Source organism: Taudactylus pleione, unplaced genomic scaffold (genome assembly GCF_031769625.1).
Source record: "Taudactylus pleione unplaced genomic scaffold, aTauple2 ptg000202l, whole genome shotgun sequence".
NCBI classification, from domain to species: Eukaryota; Metazoa; Chordata; class Amphibia; order Anura; family Myobatrachidae; genus Taudactylus; species Taudactylus pleione.
Window position 1 is genome coordinate 15,634,682 of NW_028284604.1, and position 19,216 is coordinate 15,653,897.

At 43.4% G+C, this 19,216-nt stretch overlaps 1 protein-coding gene across 2 annotated transcripts in view; it reads right to left on the minus strand.

Annotated features, from left to right (window-relative positions):
• The window catches only part of DTWD2 (DTW motif tRNA-uridine aminocarboxypropyltransferase 2), a 383,675-nt gene that overhangs the window by 362,976 nt on the left and 1,483 nt on the right, over positions 1–19,216 (minus strand). The window contains exons 2-3 of one of the 2 annotated variants that reach the window (XM_088477731.1): positions 17,231–17,334; positions 14,598–14,955 (exon numbers count right to left, since the gene is read on the minus strand). In XM_088477731.1, coding sequence (XP_088333857.1) covers positions 14,598–14,923 — 326 coding nt within the window. In that variant the 5' untranslated portion in view covers positions 14,924–14,955; positions 17,231–17,334. The remainder of the gene's footprint in view (positions 1–14,597; positions 14,956–17,230; positions 17,335–19,216) is intronic. The other variant, XM_088477730.1, reaches the window with a different exon arrangement.

The window sequence follows — 19,216 nt, forward strand, 5'->3', positions numbered from 1 at the left end:
GAAAGCGGTCAGAGCTGTCCATGACAGTCGTAGAAGACAAAAAAAAAAACATCCTATGGAGTCCCCGGGTCCTAAACTGCAAGGACCAGAGGGCCCCCACAACGTCCAAAGAGGCTTCCTCTAAAAAACAATCAGGTGCACGAAAAAACAGGTACCCAGATTTCCAGATGAGAAAACTAGAGACAACCCTAGGAACGGCCCCTGTCCAAGAAAAAAAAACAGATATGGGGAACAAAAAAATAGCGTACCCAATTCTGACACCAACCAGGTAGGAAGACAGATGTTCAAGTAAACTAACAAATGTCCACCGAGGGCAAAGGCTCAATGGCAAACGACTGAAGAGCCCGAAGCACCAAAGACAGTGCCAAGATGTCATCGGGGTAACAAATGGTGGCAGTACAAGGAGTACTCATGAATAAAGGTCCATTAGGTAACAGAGCAAACAGACTCTGGAAGAAGACCAGAAGAGCAGTTCCACCCTGCAAAAAGGCGGAGGCCTAAATCCAGACCCGCCTAGAGCGAACCCGAGAGAGAGAAAAACTCTGGGGTTAAATTCAGTACACCAAACGAAGTAAGTCCGCCAAAGCAGTGAAAAAATCCTGCAGAGGAAAGCATACAGGCATTCAGCATAGTACGACTGAATGCAATGGAAAAGCCCTAAGTTCACAGGACTGATGTCTCAGGAAGCTCCCCATTCAACCGAGACTGTTCAGAACCGAATGGAAGCACATACCCGAAACAGAAAATCCGACCTCCGAGGGAGACACAGCAGAGCGTCCACATAGAGGCCGAGGTTATCTGTGTACCAATATGCCGTGGCAATCGGGCTAGCAGTGAAACCATGCCATCCTTTAACGTCAACCTGTGGAGACAATGAGAACGGGACAAAGTCGTACAGGAGAAAAATTTCACCAGCCCGTCAAGGCATACACCTGAAAAGCTTCAGAATCTCAGCCACCTATGGAAGTTCCAGGAAGAGGAAGTCAGACAAGCCCTAATGAAGAACTACGAGCTGAAAGACATCTAGGTGAAATGACCCTATGCCGGAGTGAACACCCTACCGGCTGACGAAGTTCACTTTCCAAATCCAAACCCCGGGAAAGAAAACTGCTGACAGAGCCAAAAGATGATGTTGAGAAAGCAACTCGCCTCCTCAAAGAAGTTTCGACTGCGATTGCTGCTCTGATGGACAATGAAGGTGATGGCTGTTGCACTATCGTACCGCACCTAGACAGGACGATCCTAAAAAAGCGGCAGATCCAGCAAAGAGCCCTGAAGACATCCAGAAGCTCTATAGGCAACCAACTCTCCAGAGCCATTCTCTGACCCTGGAAGGACTGCAGACAAGTTACCGCCCCCCACCTGCGCAGATTTGCATTGGTGGTGAGGAGAACCCATTTTAAAAGCCAAAAGGGACGACCCTTGTCAAAGTGGGACCCAGGAGCCACCACAAGAATGAGAGCCAAACCTCTCCAGAGAGAAAAATCCTCCATGTCTTCAGCTCCTCCAGGACAGAAATCCCATTTGAAAAGGACGGGTGTGAAACTGAGCATATTCCACCCTGTTGAAGGCAAAGAACAGAGAGACCAGGAACTGTGTGCAAGAGAGTATTGACCCTCGGTGATGACACAAGAACTTGCGAATCCTGGCCTGCAGGTCCCGAGCTTTTCCAGCAGGAAGAAGACTCGCTGAATGTACATCTATCGATGGAGGCAAAGAGGAATTTCCAACTGATGATCCCTCCATGGGAGATGAATATTTTTCATGAGAACCTTCCCATTATGTAATTGACTCACTACCTAAAGCTCTATACGGAAATTGGGGACCACAAGAATCTGTTGAGGGTCTTCAGGTTGAGGAACAGCTGGAAGGATCCGAATCGGCTACTGATCCAAGAAGAGGCTGGCTGAAAAGCCAGTGCCCCTTTGATACTGGAAAACTGGAACCATTACTTTGGAAGCCAGCCAGGGAGTGAAAGACTACCGCAGAATCGCTGCTTTGCCTGAATCCCCCAGAAACCCATGGAACAAAATTGGTTTAGAGGAAGCCCTGGTTGAAGGAACCTTCACGCCACGTAGCCTTGAAACACCGGGCACCAAGGCCTGTGATAAGGATTCCTCTGCCATCACGGTTTTAGAACCCAGAGATCTTAGGAGAAAGTACATTATTACACAACTCTAGAAAAAAAAAAAGATTCAAACAGCTACGTAAGACAGGAGCACCCAACCCAGGAAGCCATTTAAAAAGCAGTACAAGTGTATTCCCCACACAAGTTATAAAAACAGTGATGTGTAGATTACGGGGTTGTGCTGTGAATGAGAAAATGCCACAAAAAAGGAATAAGTGGGCCTATAGAGAAAAAAACTCAGAACAAACTGATGTTTAAAAATGGCATCTATACATATATAGATACATTCCAATATAAAGTACCTCAGGACTGCACACACAACATTCAAGGCACAGAATGGGCAATAATAGTGCTCAAGAAACCTGCTCCTACAGAGCAGGAAGGAGTTAAATGTATACCAGACTAACTTTAGTGAGGTATACATGGATACACGAACCCCTACTCTCTGGAAACTTAGAGAGCGCGAGAAAAGAGAGAGAGAGAGAGAGCCAGAGAGAAAGAAAGAGAGCAAGAGAGAAAGAGAGAGCAAGAGAGAAAGAGAGAGAACGAACAAGAGAGAAAGAGAGAGAGCAAGAGAGAAAGAGAGAGAACGAGAAAGAGAGCAAGAGAGAGAGAGCAAGAGAGAAAGCAAGAGAGAGAGAGCAAGAAAGAAAGAGCGAGAGAGCGCAAGGGGAGAGAGAGAGCGAGCGGAGAGAGAGGAGGAGAGAGCAAGAGAGAAAGACCGAGAGGGGAGAGCAAGAGAGAAAGAGACCGAGAGGGAAGAGCGAGCGAGAGAGAGAGAGAGACCGACCGACCCTGTAACAGCCTTCCTGCATAGAGAGAGAGTGTGCCCAGGGATGGGGGAGGGACTAATAGGAAGAGCCTGTCTCCCCCTCTGGTGTGGAACCCAGGGAAATGGTTTTCATCGCAGTAAGCGGTACTGTAGATAGTAAAAAGGTCTTAAGAGACCGTAAAAGGTCTACATAGACACCAGATTTTAGACAGTCAATAGGTCGATTGGGACAAAAGGTTTAAGGTCGACAGGTACAAATGATCGAGAGGGTCAAAAGTCGCCACAAAAACCATCTACATATGATTTTTTTTTTTCGACCCTAATCTTTCCCTAGGTGCCTAACCTTAACCCTCCCTCCTGGTGCCTAACCCTAAACGTTGGGGTAGGTGTCTGACCCTAACCGTCCCTTCTAGTGCCCAACCCCAACCCTCCAGTAAGTGCCTAACCCTCTCTCCTTGTGCCTAACTGTCGGGGTAAGTACCTAACCCTCCAGTAAGTGCCTAACCCTAAACAACAACAGAAAATCACGTGTCAACCAATTTTGTGTTGACCTTTTGACCCTATCGACTTATTGTACATGTCGGCTTTCTTACATGTCGACCTTTTGTCCCAGTCGACCTATTGAACGTCTAACATCTGGTGTCTATCTAGACATTGTCGACCTTTTTACTGTCTATCTATAGTCCGGAACCCAGTTTATGGAGCGGGAAAACCCGGAGACTGCATGCAGGGAGCCATTCTTACCTTCTCAAGCACCAGGGGTGCTCCCCGCGGCGTCCGGTTGCGGGTCGCTGGTGCGTGCTGGGGAGCAACCGAAGACCCTGACCCACTCGCCAGTGCTGCGCAGAGGGTCGGTGGAGCGGCAGCTCTGACGTCCTATAGGACGCCTAGCACTGTTCACTTATTGTAAAAAAAATTCAATAAATAAAATTAAATAAAAAGAAAAAAGCCTAAACTGCTTAAAAGCAGTCTCTAACTCAGTGCCTACTCCTGCAAGGTACCAAACTAAAAACTAATCTACCTGGGGCTGGGGGGCAGGGTGTAGGGGGGAAGGAGCCTGGGCCGATGTGAGAAAAAGTTTAACTAGTTGGTGCCCGGAAGAAGAAATTGTGCCTACCCGTCATCTTTAAGTCAGGTACACTAGACGATATGTCTTTCGATCCAGATCGTCCACATCACCCACTATGCCACTGACAATGCGCGCTCCTGAGCGTCGTCAACAACATCGTCCGTCGGACCTTCATGCAAGTCCGACGGGCAATATTGTCAGCAATGGCCATGCTGCCAAATGCAGCATGGCCCCCGCTGTCGCTCCCGGCATCACCAAGTGTATACGCACTTGCCGGTGCCAGCACCCCGTCCATCGTTAAAGAGGTTGGTAAACACTAGACCAGAGCTTGACAAATTTTTGTCAAATCTAGGAGCCAAAGCTGTATTGACCACCACACCTGCCCTTCAATGCCCCTCAAACTGCACACATTCCATCAGACCACCACACATGCCTGTCCAATGGTCATCAGATTCTGCCAGTCTAAACCTGCCCCCAATTCAAAATGTCACACCGTAGGGCCCAAAATTCATTCTATGTCACACCGTAGGGCCCCAAATCCATATTATGCCACACCGTAGGGCCCTAAATCCATTTTATGCCACAAATTCATATTAAGCCACACAGTATGCACCAAATTCATATTATGCCATACAGTAGGAATCAAATTCATATTATGCCACAGTACAGCTTCCCACCTCAAAAAGAAACTGGAGAAGACAGCAGTACCCCAACCAAGGCAATAACACTAGAGGAGGGTGTCAGTGCAGAAAATTGAGCAGCTGGGTGCAAACAACACAGTGAAGGCAGGCTCTCAGCTCATTAGTTGACCCAGCTGAGGATCCAGCACGCACTGTGTAAAGCAACAACTATTTCAGCAAACGTTATGACCGTGCTCCATGTTATGTTATGCTGCCTTCCTTTGTGAGATCCAATCAACATGCTGCTTCTACTCCGAGACCGGCAGTGTCCCGCTCTCCCGGGAACCACACTCCTCCTTCATTGTACCGGAAGTGCTGCAGTGCGCAGGGTGAGAAGGACCGCACTCCAGCTAGGGAACCCACTTGGCAGCATAATTCGCAGGCAGAACAGAGCAGGCGGAGCAACTCTGATTGAATGTGGCGGGCGGGCGGGCAGGCTCGCACTCCTCCGTCCTCAAGTGACAGGCATGCACTGACCCGCCCCCTCCAAGCTGTAACTACCAATAGAGGATAACAGGTTTTTTTTTTTCCCCAAATACTGTAGCTTTTAAGTAATTTACCTGGCTGTAAAATCTAGTCACCAGTCCGAAAATCTTGGTCGCCATGGTGACCTAGCCGACCGGGATTTGTCGAGCCCTTGTACTAGACATCGTCTAGTGTGTACCGGCCTTTAGGTTCAGTTATGTGGTGGTGAACAGGCTTGTGCTCCTGTTTATCCACATATTTACATTGACTACAAAAGAATGGCTACAGCGCTAATATTAATAAGAGTTTTGAGGATATAATTTATAGACATAAAGCTCAATTAGATATCGTCAGCTGCAAAGTCACTATAAGGGCTGGCGTTGCCCCGTACAACTACAGGTTGAGTCTCCCATATCCAAAACGCTTTGGACCAGGGATGTTTTGGTTAACGGAAATATTCCGTATTTTGGAATAATAGCATACCATAATGAAATATCTTGGGAATAGGACCCAAATATACACACAGAATGAATTTATAAGGTGTATATAACACATATAGACAGCCTGCAGGTAATTTTATACAATATTTTCAATAATTTTGGGGCTCAAACAAAGTTTGGGTACAGAAAATAAATTCATTTAAGTTTCATATACACCTTATACACACAGCCTGAACGTAATTTTATACAATATTTTTAATCATTTGTGCCTTAGACAAAGTGTACATTGAACCATCAAAAATCAAAGGTTTAATTATCTCAGGCATGGCAAAATAATTCCGTATTTCGGGAATGTTCCGTATTTTGAAATATTTGGATATGGAAGACTCAACCTGTATAAACAGAAAAAGAAAACAAAAATGCACTCTGCGCTTAATCCCTAATGGTAATCCGAAATGGCAGAATTAATTTAAACACCACTCGATCTAATATGTATAAATGTACAGATTTATTTATAAAACTCTTTTAAGCATCTATTACATAAAAATATCCATATTAATTCTCCTTCATAAGTACTGTAATTATATCCAATTATCACCACTCTAAAATAAAAACCTCAATTGTGTATATAGCAGTGACTTTTAATGGCAGCAAACACTGCACCATAGCATACGTGAACATAGGCCTGGACACACACAGGCACATACAGAAAGTAAATAAATAAATAATAATAGTAAATGTCCCAGCACTCCTTGTGCTTAACAGTCAGCAGTTATAATATCTGTGGGCCTTCCAGGTCCTGGCACCCTAATGCTAACCACAACCGCCGGCATATCGCCTGGCCAACTTGTCCGGCATCAGGTGTGTAAGAGTGTTAACCCTTCCTGTGCGCCAGTGATTATTCCAGCTGGGTCTGTGTAAATGTGAAAACCTGGAATTCCACACCTCCACTACTAATGCAGAACATAACGTGGGCAGTTCAGGTGAGATAACCCTTCTCACCATATATTTTATATATTATATATATAATATATACACATATATATATATATATATATATACACATGTAGCCCGCACACCGATAAAAACAGGCGTGGCCCCACCGTCAATATTGGGGGCAGGCCCAGCCGGCGGTGTCACCTCCGTAGGCATCTATTCACGCGGCAGCAGAACTGCAGCGACCAGGCTGTTTTAACAGGGCACCGCTATAAGGCCAGACGCATTTTGACCTTTAAAAATAGGGCAGGGCGCGGCGCCACCATAAAAGAGCCTAGCGTGAACACTACTTTAATAAGAGTAACGAACAGAGACCTAGTTGGTCACTATTTGGTATAAGTCATTCTGATATATGGCCTGCAGAGGCCTTAAACACCCCAGATTCCTCCTCCCCCTTCCAGATTGACGGGCAGACCACACCCTTTTCTTGTCTTTAAAAAACAGACCTTCATAGGTGTTAAGCTTTGGCCAGATATGCTGCCATCCTATAGAGAGAGAGTGTAAAGCTTGCCATCCACTATACAATTGTCTGTCAGCTATCTGTCCAATCTGGTTGGTTGGAATGAAAACCTGGTAATGTATGGGAGCAAATGACAGTCGTCCATTTGCTCACAAACACTGGAAAATAGCCAAAAATGGTTGTTCAGACATATTGGTTAAAACACACGAATTTAACCAATATGAACAATTTTTTTTTGTCCTTTTTTTCAGTGTTTAAAACCATATGATCAACTGTCATTTGCTCCCATACATCAGGGCTTGACAAATTTTTCTAAAATCTAGGAGCTAGGATGAAAGTGTAGGAACCAGACCACCGTCCCCCCAAAAAAATTACAGGAGTGTGTGAGGAGCACAGCTCTGTGTGTTATGCAACTGTTATACACACTATACTAGTCAACAAACTGGTCACAGTTTAATGGATACAGTAAAATGGAGGCCCCCTCACTGCTCTGCACAGCTCCCCTGCTCCACCCCCACCCTCCAGTAATAACGGACCACATTTCACATAAAATAATGGTGCCAGAAAGTACGACAAAACCCCCCTCCCCTTATGGTCACACCACTATCCCTCTGAAGCCGCGCCGCAATCCCTGGCTACGCATAGACCCTACTACCAGAGAGCTCTATTCAGCCGGAGATAGGAGACAGTAGACAGCCCGGGACGTACAGGAGGATCAGTGTAGAGTGGGACTGACAACAGGGATCAGAGCAGGCCAGGATGGAGAGGAGTGGTCAGTGCATGCCAGGACGGACAGAGGCACAGCAGTCACTCCTGTGAATGATATGAACACCACAATACTATAGGCACGAATCTCCGCCGGAGCTGATGAGGATCTACTTCCTCTCTTATTGCAAAATCTAGTAGCCAGGCAGCAAAATATGGTAGACATGGCGACCTGGCCCCCGGGATTTGTCGAGCCCTGCCATACATTATCAGGTTTTTATTCCAACCAGCCAGATTGAACAGAAAATTGTATAGTTGATGCCCATCTTAAGAGAGATACAGCAATTACAACAAGCAGGTAAAACACCCATTTTATGTTTTAAATGCATGACTTTCCTGGACTTGCTACTAAATACCCCTGACTCCTTACAGCGTACACTGCTCCAGGTGCCACAATAAGTACAGTATTACCTGTCTTGAAGCGTGAACACTAGCAACAGTTAAATAGCAAGTTCTTATACTCAGATGTAGAAAGGATCAATTAATCTATTTTCTACTGCACAGTAAGCAGAGATTAAATTACAAATGTGTGACACATATGTTTGTTTTGAAGTAAAAGTAATATATACAAAAGGCTAATCAATATAACTATAAAAAAGTGTCTTCGGTGCTATATTACATTAACACTACCCACTTATTAAATGCTAACTGGATTTAAGATTGATATACAGTACTGTAATGATAAAACCATTTGCCACCGGTCTTTGCTGTCAAGAACACATACTTTTAGTGATAAATCAAATGTAAAAACAAAAAGTATCAGCCCTATGAAATAGAAAAAATAACATGGTATTTCTGTGATCTTATTTCCCCCCAAAATAAATCTAGAATAAAAATCCACTTTATAAAGGCTAATTCCACCTGCAAATTAAAATTCTGTGCTGGGTGGAATTAAATAAGTTAAAAAAAAAAAATGTTATATCATACTATTACATGTTACAGCGATCCACCTGGTCCAGGATATTAACTGATGTTTCTAGCTGTCAGGGAAGACTGTCTTCTGCACATAACATTAGCGGCCCCAATGTCTGCAAATGTCCAGGGATATTACCTGGACGCTCTACTAGAGACATCAGGGATCACCATAACATAAATAACATTTGGCATGTATCAAAGATATTCTTTGAATACAATATTCTTTTCCCAATGCTGCCTTCCTTGAAACCTCAAAGCAGGAGAGCTGTGCCACATAGAGGAAGCTGTCCAAAAGACAATATAGGGTTTGCTGATAGCATGTCTCAGGTCAACATTGAAATCATAAATCTGAGAGCACATCATAAAGATGTGGAAGAATAGGGACAGAAGTACTGAATTTGATTTGCTAAACAAAAAGTACACAAGGCAAAACAAATAAAAAGACAACAAAAGACCTGGTGACAGTAATATGAAATGCTACAACATAAATTCATACATTCTGCCAAATCCCAATTTAAATCTGAGGCTTACTTCCAATATTAAATATTGCATAAAGAGGTCTAAATTATATTTTTATCTCTGGGAAGCAATACTTCTGTGTACTGGGCACTACAAAAAACACAGTTATCTCAGAACTTCAGACCATCACTATATATACCCCACACTGGTATTTGTTAGGATGCGTGTGACTCTTTTGAGTAAAGTTCTGCAACAGCCTTCAGGGCTGGAACTCTTGGCTGGATGCGGCCGTGCAGCAACCTTGAGGGATGGTATAACTTGGCTAGATGCGGCCTTTGGGCCGTGTAGCAGCCTTGAGGGCCGGAATAATTTGGCAAGATGCGGCAGTAGCCGGGAATAGCTGTAACAAAGTCACTGGTGGAAAATGTGCACGACTGCACACAAAAGTCACTGGAGTGCAACCTGTGCCGCCGAGCTGACACAAGCAGTTGACGCTGTAGTGCGGCCTGTGCCACCGGGTTGACACAAGCAGCTGACGCTGTAGTGCGGCCTGTGCCACCGGGTTGACACAAGCAGCTGTCGCTGTAGTGCGGCCTGTGCCACCGGGTTGACATAAGCAGCTGAAGCTGTAGTGCGGCCTGTGCCGCCGGGTTGACACAAGCAGCTGACACTGTACAGAGGGTACTATCCGTGCCACCTGGATGACACAAACGGCAGAACAACAATATAGAAGGCAGGAACACTGGAGCTCAGCTGGAGACAGGAGACAAAGCCAGAACCGGAAACATGAGAACTCTATCACCGGCATCAGAGCAGAGTTAGCACCAGCAGGATATAGATGATCCACAGAATGATGGACAGGAGGTAGGCGGAGATTCAGTGAACACTTGCCCGACATTCACCTTGCACAGCATTCGCAGTGCGGCGGCTTGTGGCAGTATTTCCTTTTCTATTTCCGAAAAGTGGATTCTCCTCCAGGGTTTTACATTGTCCCTGACAATAACAGATCCGTCTCTACTTTCATCCAGGGTTTTTCTTTTTATTTCCCATGCATTGGAAATGTTTTCATCACACCCATGTGATTCTCACTATGAGGTAGATTGATTGAAACTTCTAAAAAATGAATAGTGTTGGTGTTGCCCATAGCAGCCAATCAGATTGTAGCTATCATTTCTCTATTGCATATTCCTAGTAAATCTACCCCCTACTTTCTATGCACACACACACACTTAAGGGTATCTAATCACTAACATCAGCTTACTGGGGAGTTCCAAGAGGTTCCCGGAATTGCCCAGGTTCCCCTGCACTTCAAAGTTTACCTGAAATCGCTCTAAACAAAGCATAAAATTGATGTTAACTGTACGATCACACATCACATTTACTTTATTGAAGCAAACAGTTGCACAACTGGCAGCAAATAACTCTAAAAATTATAATAAAAGAAAATATACCGTATAGGCTATATTAAGGGAGTTAACACATAGAATCCGTGAAGAGTTCACAAACATATGCGTTAATAGAGTTGCGGCACATGCATCTGTGTGTCAATGGCACAGCTGCATGTAGCACAGATCTCCCTGATACATGCGGGCATCTAGGTCACTAAAAAACAGATTGGCACCGAAGGTCTCACTGATCCCGTCCGTGCTTCTGTGTCAATGACACAGATGCATGTAGCACGGATCTCCCTGACCGGAGCCTGCATCTGTCATATCGCACACAATCTAATGAATAAGCAAATCATTAGATTGTGAACGATAGATTGGGTGAGCATTGTGCAGATTTTAAAGTAAGTAACATGTATTTAGGAGCTAATCAATTCAAATTATATTACTAGTAGCAGCAGCCAACTAGTGAGTTGTGTAGACTCACTATGGTCTCATAAAAAGAAAAAAACAAAAAAAATTAAAAAACAGAAATTTGGTTGCGCTTATCAATCCTTGTAATGGCAGAATATAACCTCAGAAAGTCATGAATATAATAAAGATACTTTATATCAGACAAATGAATAAAACGCTATTACATATATATAGAATTAACAATGAAATTAACAATATAGAACAGTATAATTGACAACACCTATGTGGTCAAAGCTATTAATATGTTTCGACACAAATATTAAAAAATATAAGTAAAAATCCACTTGATATACTAGATACTGGAATGGATAAATTCCACAAGCATTGTAGCAATCCTTGCTGTATTTATTCCTTTAGGATATTTAGCTGGGGAAATATTGAATTGGCAATATTATAAAAGTCTCTGTGAATACACCCGTTCATAAAGTGTTTGTGTGCTTAAGTAGTACCTGATGTGCAGCGATCTCTTATCTCCAAATATTTAACACTCCACTGGCTGTGCTTCTTAGAATTATCCCAAAGAGGAGTTATTCCAACCTAATGGATAATCACAGTCTCTCCCAATAATGAAGCAGGAGATCTCCCCGACTTATACCACAGCGTGCCTGAGGTGGGTCCTGGTTCAGCAGCACCATAGGAATCCAGGCTAGATGTTAGCCTTTTAATGTACCTCTGCACGCCAAGGAGATAGTCACTTGGGGAAAAGCAGCCAATTTTTCGGTTGTAATCACTGTCTCCAGGGTATTAAGAGTTCTTTCAGAGAGTCGACGTTGGTAAGATAATTGTAAATGAACCTGGTTCCCTGACGCGATTCGCTCCACCCAGAAGCTTTGATAAAGCTTCTGGGTGGAGCGAAACGCGCCAGTCTACCTGACCACATAGGTGTTGTCAATTATACTATTCTATATTGTTAATTTCATTGTTAATTCGCTATATATTATATATATATATATATATATGTCATAGTGTTTTATTCATTTGTCTGATATAAAATATCTATTATATTCATGGCGTTCTGAGGTTATTTTCTGCCATTACAAGGATTGATGAGCGCAACCAAAATTCTGTTTATTGTGTAGCTTTTGCTGCACATCGTTCACTTCAGCTGCCGGATACAGTTCAAGGGAAAATGCAAACGACATTTTATCGTTTGCAAATCGTACCATTTGTGGAGCCCTTTAGACTTGCTGAAACATCCTAAAACTTATCTGAACACAAGTCTACGAAACGCGCCAGTCTACCTGACCACATAGGTGTTGTCAATTATACTGTTCTATATTGTTAATTTCATTGTTAATTCGCTATATATATATATATATATATATATATATATGTCATGGTGTTTTATTCATTGGTCTGTTGAGCGGTCACGGTGTGAGCATATTTACACACCATTCTGTACTTCCCTATAACTACTTGCTAAGTCTGTACAGAGAATTTGAGCAAATATAAAATGGATTCCATGAGCTGGCTTTATTAGGGGGATAGCTAAAGCAAGTTAATAATTATAATAATGTTTATTTATATAGTGTTTTTCTCCCAAAAAAATCAAGTACATTATCAGGGAAAACATATTACACATAAAGCAGCCATCTTGGGAACACTACAATAGTTACAGTGGGTGAATACAACATGTAGAAGATAACCGCACGACCCTCTGTCCCGCAGACTGTTCACCCTTTCTACAGAAGAAGGAGGTGAGGCAGCATTTTGAGTGCACTACTAGGTTATAACTGGTGGGATGAGCAATATGTCTAGATGTGATTACACTTTGGGATGATACAAAGTACAAAATACTTTATGAACTGAATAATTATTTTCATGGATTGTTCATGCTAACGATTAAAGTTCCAGGCGAGACAGCCGTCTAGGGTGCACTACAAAGGTTACAATGGGTGGGATCCATTACAAACTGGATATATTAATACCTACTAAACCTTAAATCCAAGTGAACAGTGGGCTAACAGAAATGTCTAACGTGGGATATCTCATATAACCTATAATTGGGTAGGAATAAGTAAAGATCACGTAATACCCCTTTCAGACATACAGTAAAAACCCGGGTGTTTGGCCGTGAACGTGTATCAACCCGGGTTTTTGCTATGTGTGAACAGAAACGACCTGGGTCGAAGTCCTGGGTCCATGACCCTGCTCTGTACCATGGTTTTTTCCGGGTGCAACCTGGGTAGCCTCTAATGTGAATGCATCCAACCCAGGTTTTTGGACCCGGGTTTTAAGAAAACTTTCTCATTGGCTGTTCTGTGCACCTGCAGAAGACATCAACTGCAGGCGTCTGGACCACATGACTGGGGAGCAAATGAATTTAAGTGTATTATTTTATGTTTAACTTTTTTATGCGAAAATGTTGTCTTTGTATAGACTGAAACTTTCTAGAGGCTATATTCATAATTTTCTTATATTGTAATGTAAAAATGTATTGGTTTTCAATAAAAAAAACATTGGAAACAAACAAACTTTGTGACCTTTACTCTAAAAATGCAAATTTTTATATTATGTCATTACTGTGAACAAAAAAAAAAAAAAGTATCCCCCTCTAAATCAACACCAAATTCAAGGGCAGACCCGGGTTCAGTATGAATGTATGCGACCCTGGAATTTCCTGGGTTTTGGTGTAGTGTGAATGGGGGTCTCAAGACTAAGACCTGGGAATATCCAGGGTTGATAGAACTGGGCAGTACCCGTGTATTTCACGAGTCTTATGTCTGAGTATAAGTGAGTATGTGGGGTGCTCGCAACACACCAACAAAAAAAATAGTTGCGCATGATAGGTTTGAAAATAGATCAACTGTAAATCATCTATAGATTCACTTCTTGGCCAAAAAAAAATAAAATATTAGAATATTCAATTTTGTATAATAAAGTCATCATTCTAAATCTAAAGTCTAAGAAATTACAACATTTTTGAAATTATAAATTTACTCAACTAGTTATTGTTCGTATGACATCTTAGTGTAGAGGGAGCTGTGAAGCAAAAATATCAACACATTACACTGAATTACCATAATAATCAGAATACTGCAATATCAAAAAAAGATAACGTACCTACGTACCTGGGGTGTTCACAGCACCCTGCTCCTGATTTCACTTCATAGAGATTAAAGTATAGCACATGAAATGATATTTGGGCACAATGACATAAACTATAACCTCTAACTGAAAAATAGACAGTAAGATGGCAGAGTTGCCAACAACATTTCAGACAAATCTACAATATAAGTCCCTGGAGTGCTGTGATCACCCCGCATACCCAGATAAACGTTGTTAACCACAAGCAAGGACCCAAGGTTTGCTATACTACCAAAAGACTTTAAAAAAAAAAAAGTACATTAAAAAGAAAATATAGGAGTATGTAGTGTAGTACATTAAAAAAATACATAAAAGAAATAAGTCTGGTCATAATTATGCAAAATACATTTGATCATGAAGAAGTTACATACACACAAACACAATGACTGGTCCACTATAAAAAGCAAGTTCCAAGATATTACCCACTTTTCATGTACACTGCACGTCTGGGTTGCAACTGAAAGATATCCAACTTCCAGCTATGATCAAATAATTGTCTCACCTGCAACGTGCACACAAGACCCTCCGGGATATGCTGTTCTCCACAGGAAGGGCAGATAGCCCCCGAATGGCTCCTTCCTCATCTGATAAAGCCTCACTGGCCTCATCTGTATTATAGGAGTCCCTGAAAGTATCTTCCCTTGTCAAAGGAACCTTGCTTGGCTGTTCAACTAATTGTTCCTGGTATTCTGGATCCTGGTTGGAAACAAGCGAGTGAGAGCTGCCAAGTGCATCATGAATAAAAGACTCACAATGGGGAGAAGTTGGACCTTTAAGAACTGTTTCACATTCATTGGATTCACTGCCTGGTGCTGCATCTGATGCCATTATTTATGGACTGACCTCCAAACAGCTGCTACCTGCAAGGAGTAATTAATGAAAGAGCAAAACAGCATTAGGTACCTCACAAATGGATTTTAAGTTTTATTTTTAAATGAAACATTAGGATGACCTAAATAAGCATTAATCAAATAGCACTGGGTAAAGAATTATATTGTATTAATGCTTTGCAGTGGTGATATTCAATAAATCTGATATCGTACCAAACACAAGGAACTGTGAAGTAAATACAAAGAGGAAAACATCAGCTCTGATTTATACAAGTGCCCTTAAGGCACACATCCACTTATACCCCTTTTACACCGGAGCTAAAACCCGGGTTTTTGAAGGGTTAACCCGGGCAGCTCCCTGGTGTAAAAGGGGAGAGGGTTGGATCGCCGGGTCGAGTGACCCGGCAATCCAACCCAGGTAACTAGCAGGGTTTAACACGGGCGTAGCCCGTGAAACCCTGCTATGGGAACAGCGCACTCCGGGTCACGAAGACCTGGAGTGCGCTGCTAGCCGGCCGATTGGCCCGGCTTCAGTGGCGCTTGGAGATGACGTCATCTCCAAGCGACCACTTTCATTCCGCAAAAGCCGGGTCTATGCAGACCCGACTGCGGTGTGAGTGGCGCTATCCCGAGTCAGCGCCGGCAAAATTCCTGGTCTGATCCGGATAGGAACTTTGGCCCTCATTCAGAGCCGTTCGCTATTTGCGGTCGTTCGTTTAAAAACAAGGGGTGGCTATTCAAATGATCCATACGCACATTGCAGTCTGTTCACACCTCTAAGTCTGAACGAACGAGCAAAACATACGCTCGTTTATTTGTTAAAAACGCCCCCTGGCCGCACGCATCCTACGTCATGTCCGCTATTTATTAGATTAATCGAGTACATCGACCAGCGTATGAACTGCTCACTATTCTTGTGGTTGGTGTTTGCTACCACAAATTTGCGAGCAGTTCTGGCTATAAAATAACCCAGTGACGTGGTCAATGACGCTGCTGTTTTAAATATACACACCCATAAAACGCCCGTTTTGACCTTTAAGCACGCCTGCGTTCGGATCTCCACTCCCCATTTTCAAGCACCTTCCCCTGTTACCACCCACATACGCCTCATTCTGTCACTCAAAATAGCAGGCACTCGCTATATAGCGTACAAAGGATTTTCGGCCGCACTGACTGGTTCGCGCATGCGTACTAAAAAGCGTACGCATGCGCAGATGTGCAAACATCGCTCGGAACGAGCGTACTGCCGCTAACGAGCGGCTCTGAATGAGGGCCTTTGTTCCAACTCCGGGTCAGACCCGGAATTTAGGTGTAAAAGGGGTATTACAGACATCAAAACAACTGAACGATTATGACATTGTAATCGTGCAGTCGTTTGTCAGTCTGTGCTGTGCCTCCATTGAACGTTCAGTCGTTCGGTGTAGGTACATCAATCATCTACAACCATGCTGAACCTGACGTTATCGTCAGTTTGTACAGCATTTTCGTGCAATGATTGATGATGGAAACGACCAGCGGGAGCGCACATCGCTGGTCGTTTCCGACATAAGAGCACGAATTGTGCACGATTACTGAGCGATTGCACGATTACGATATCATAATCATGCAATCACTCAGTATTATCGCTAACTGGATCTGTGCCTTAGGTGCCTATCCACTAGACGATTAAAATGAGCGATTGAACAATAACGATATCGATATCGTTCGATCATCGTTGGAAAATAGTTTGCAGATTGTTTAAAAAATTGGTCTTTTAGACATCTATCATCATGCAAACATGCTGGTCAACCTGACGTTAACGTCAGGTTTAGCATGTTTGCAGATGATTGATGTGCCTACACTGAATGACTGCTCGTTCAGTGTAGGCACATCACAGACTGACAAACGACTGCACGATTACAATGTCGTAATCGTGCAGTATTTTGCCTGTCTTCTAGTGGACGGGCACCTTTAGACTTCTACAGAGCGGCCGGGGTTTAAGGATAAAAGGATAGTAGTTAAATGGTAGGATGTTGCACCTGGATGTGGCATTTTCAGTTGAACAGCGCATCTCTGCAGCGGTTTACTGCCACCACTCCACAAAACTAGGTGCACCCCTAGGTTGCAAATGCGTTCCTGAGAGTGGAACTTGTATCTTTCAACGCATGGACCAATAATCCTGATGCACCGCTTTAAAACCAAGGCATTTTGTGGTACCCTTTGTAAATGCTATTCTCTGCATCCAAGTTAAAGTTTTAGATCATGGAAAATTAAATACATGCCCTATAAAATAGAACTTGTGGAGTATTGATTGGTGCCCACTCACTTGGGAAACTGTTCATCAATTGGTAGTATTTTCTGCCAAAAGAAAGAGGAACCCAAGAACATCTTTTAAAAGTCCAGTAGTAATAAGTCTTTATGGTGCAGGTCCTAACAAATGAAGAGTCTTAATCGCTTTATTGAAATTTCATCACAACGTAACACGGAGAGATGAACATTAGTTAACATTTGGCTCGTCAGAGTGAAATGCCTATAAAGTAATTATGCACAACTTACTTAAAAGCTCTAAATTTTAAGAGTACCGGGAATTAAATATGTACTGTATTCATTGGAGATAAAGCACAAATATCTGATCTTTAGTCGTGCTAACCGCCATTCTCCGACTAAAGTGCCGGCCGCGCTGAGCCAGAAAACAGCCTCGCGGTTCTCACTTTAGTTGTAGTTCTGCGCTCACCCTCAGGAGGGTGCGAGAAGAAATCCTTTAGTTGGGCTAAAGGATCAAGGTGCATATCCCCTACACAAGTGTGGAACAACTGTACAATTACAACATCGTAATCGTTCAATTGTTCATCATACTGTGCAGTGGATATTGTGCCCACACTGAACGATATGTCATTCAGTGCAGGCACCCTCCCTCATCCCCGAACATGCACAACCTGTCCATATCGGCTGGTTGCCCTGCATGTTCAGGCGATGACAGATGCCAACAACGACCAGCGGGAGCGCGCATCACTGGTCGGTATATTCACTGCACAATTAATGAACGATAACGATGTCATAATCGTTCTTTTTTATCGTGTAGATGATATGCGCCTTCATACACACTACTAGACGATGTGCTGAAAGATATTGGTAAAAGATATTGGGAGTACACACTGAACAATATCGTTCAGTGACGTCATCCTGCCAAATCCCTGAACAGGCACTTTCTGACGATATCGGCAGATTGGCCTGTATGTTGGCACGACAGCAAACATCGCTAACGACCCGCGGGAGTGCGCATCGTTGGCCGTTTGGTGCATACACACTGGATCATATGAACGATATATCGTTGAACGATATCATTATCATTCACTTTTACCGTCTAGTGTGTATGTCCCATTACAGCACAGTGAATTGCAAAGCTCTGATTTGAATCGCCCCCATCGTAGATGATAAATGATAACAATAAAATGTTTGTCTGCATTCATTTCCTAACAGCTGGATGCACCTATTTGTGTTTTAATGATGTATATAAAGTACCTGTACACACACAACTGTGTATAGTTTATAAATAGAACCCTAACGCTGGGTACACACTTATATATAATACGTCCGAACATATTTGTAGTGCATCGGCAAGTGTGTAGTTCATAGACATATCAGGTTGGACATACAACACAGCCAATGCCAATAAATCATGCAGATATCTTGGTACATCTGCATGTGTTTCCGGACGAGACTACTGACCAACGCCCTCACTGACATATCAACTGGGCGGGCAAATGTAAATGCCCATCTAGTTTGTCTGGTCAGAAATATCACACAGACCATTGTGTGTATAGCTTACCAAATCGGATACTCGGTTGGCACGACAGTCGGTCGGCCCAGTGATGTGTAAAGCTGGGTACACATTAGATCATTTACTGTTCCCACTAGACTGGGCAGGGCATCGGGAGTGCCGTACGTCGTCTACTCACCCGGCGGCGATCGATCACCGCGACTCCCCCCCCCCACACGGGACACGGCAACCCACGTGTGGGGAAGGCTACGGGCAGGCTGTTTAGCAGGTCACCGCTAAAAGGGCAGGGCACAATTTGCCCTTTTAAAATCGGACAGGGCGCGGCGCCCCACCCAAACAGCTTTGCAGGAACGCTAACGATTTCTTGGACTATATGCCCGTTTCCGACAGATTAGAACGACAAATCGTTCACATCGTGAAGTGTGTACGCACTATGCGCGCTCCTGTGGCGTCGTACGTCGCATCTTCAGGTCGCTCCTACATGCAGCTCAATCTGTCAATCTTGTTCAAGATTTCCGGCAAATCGTGTAG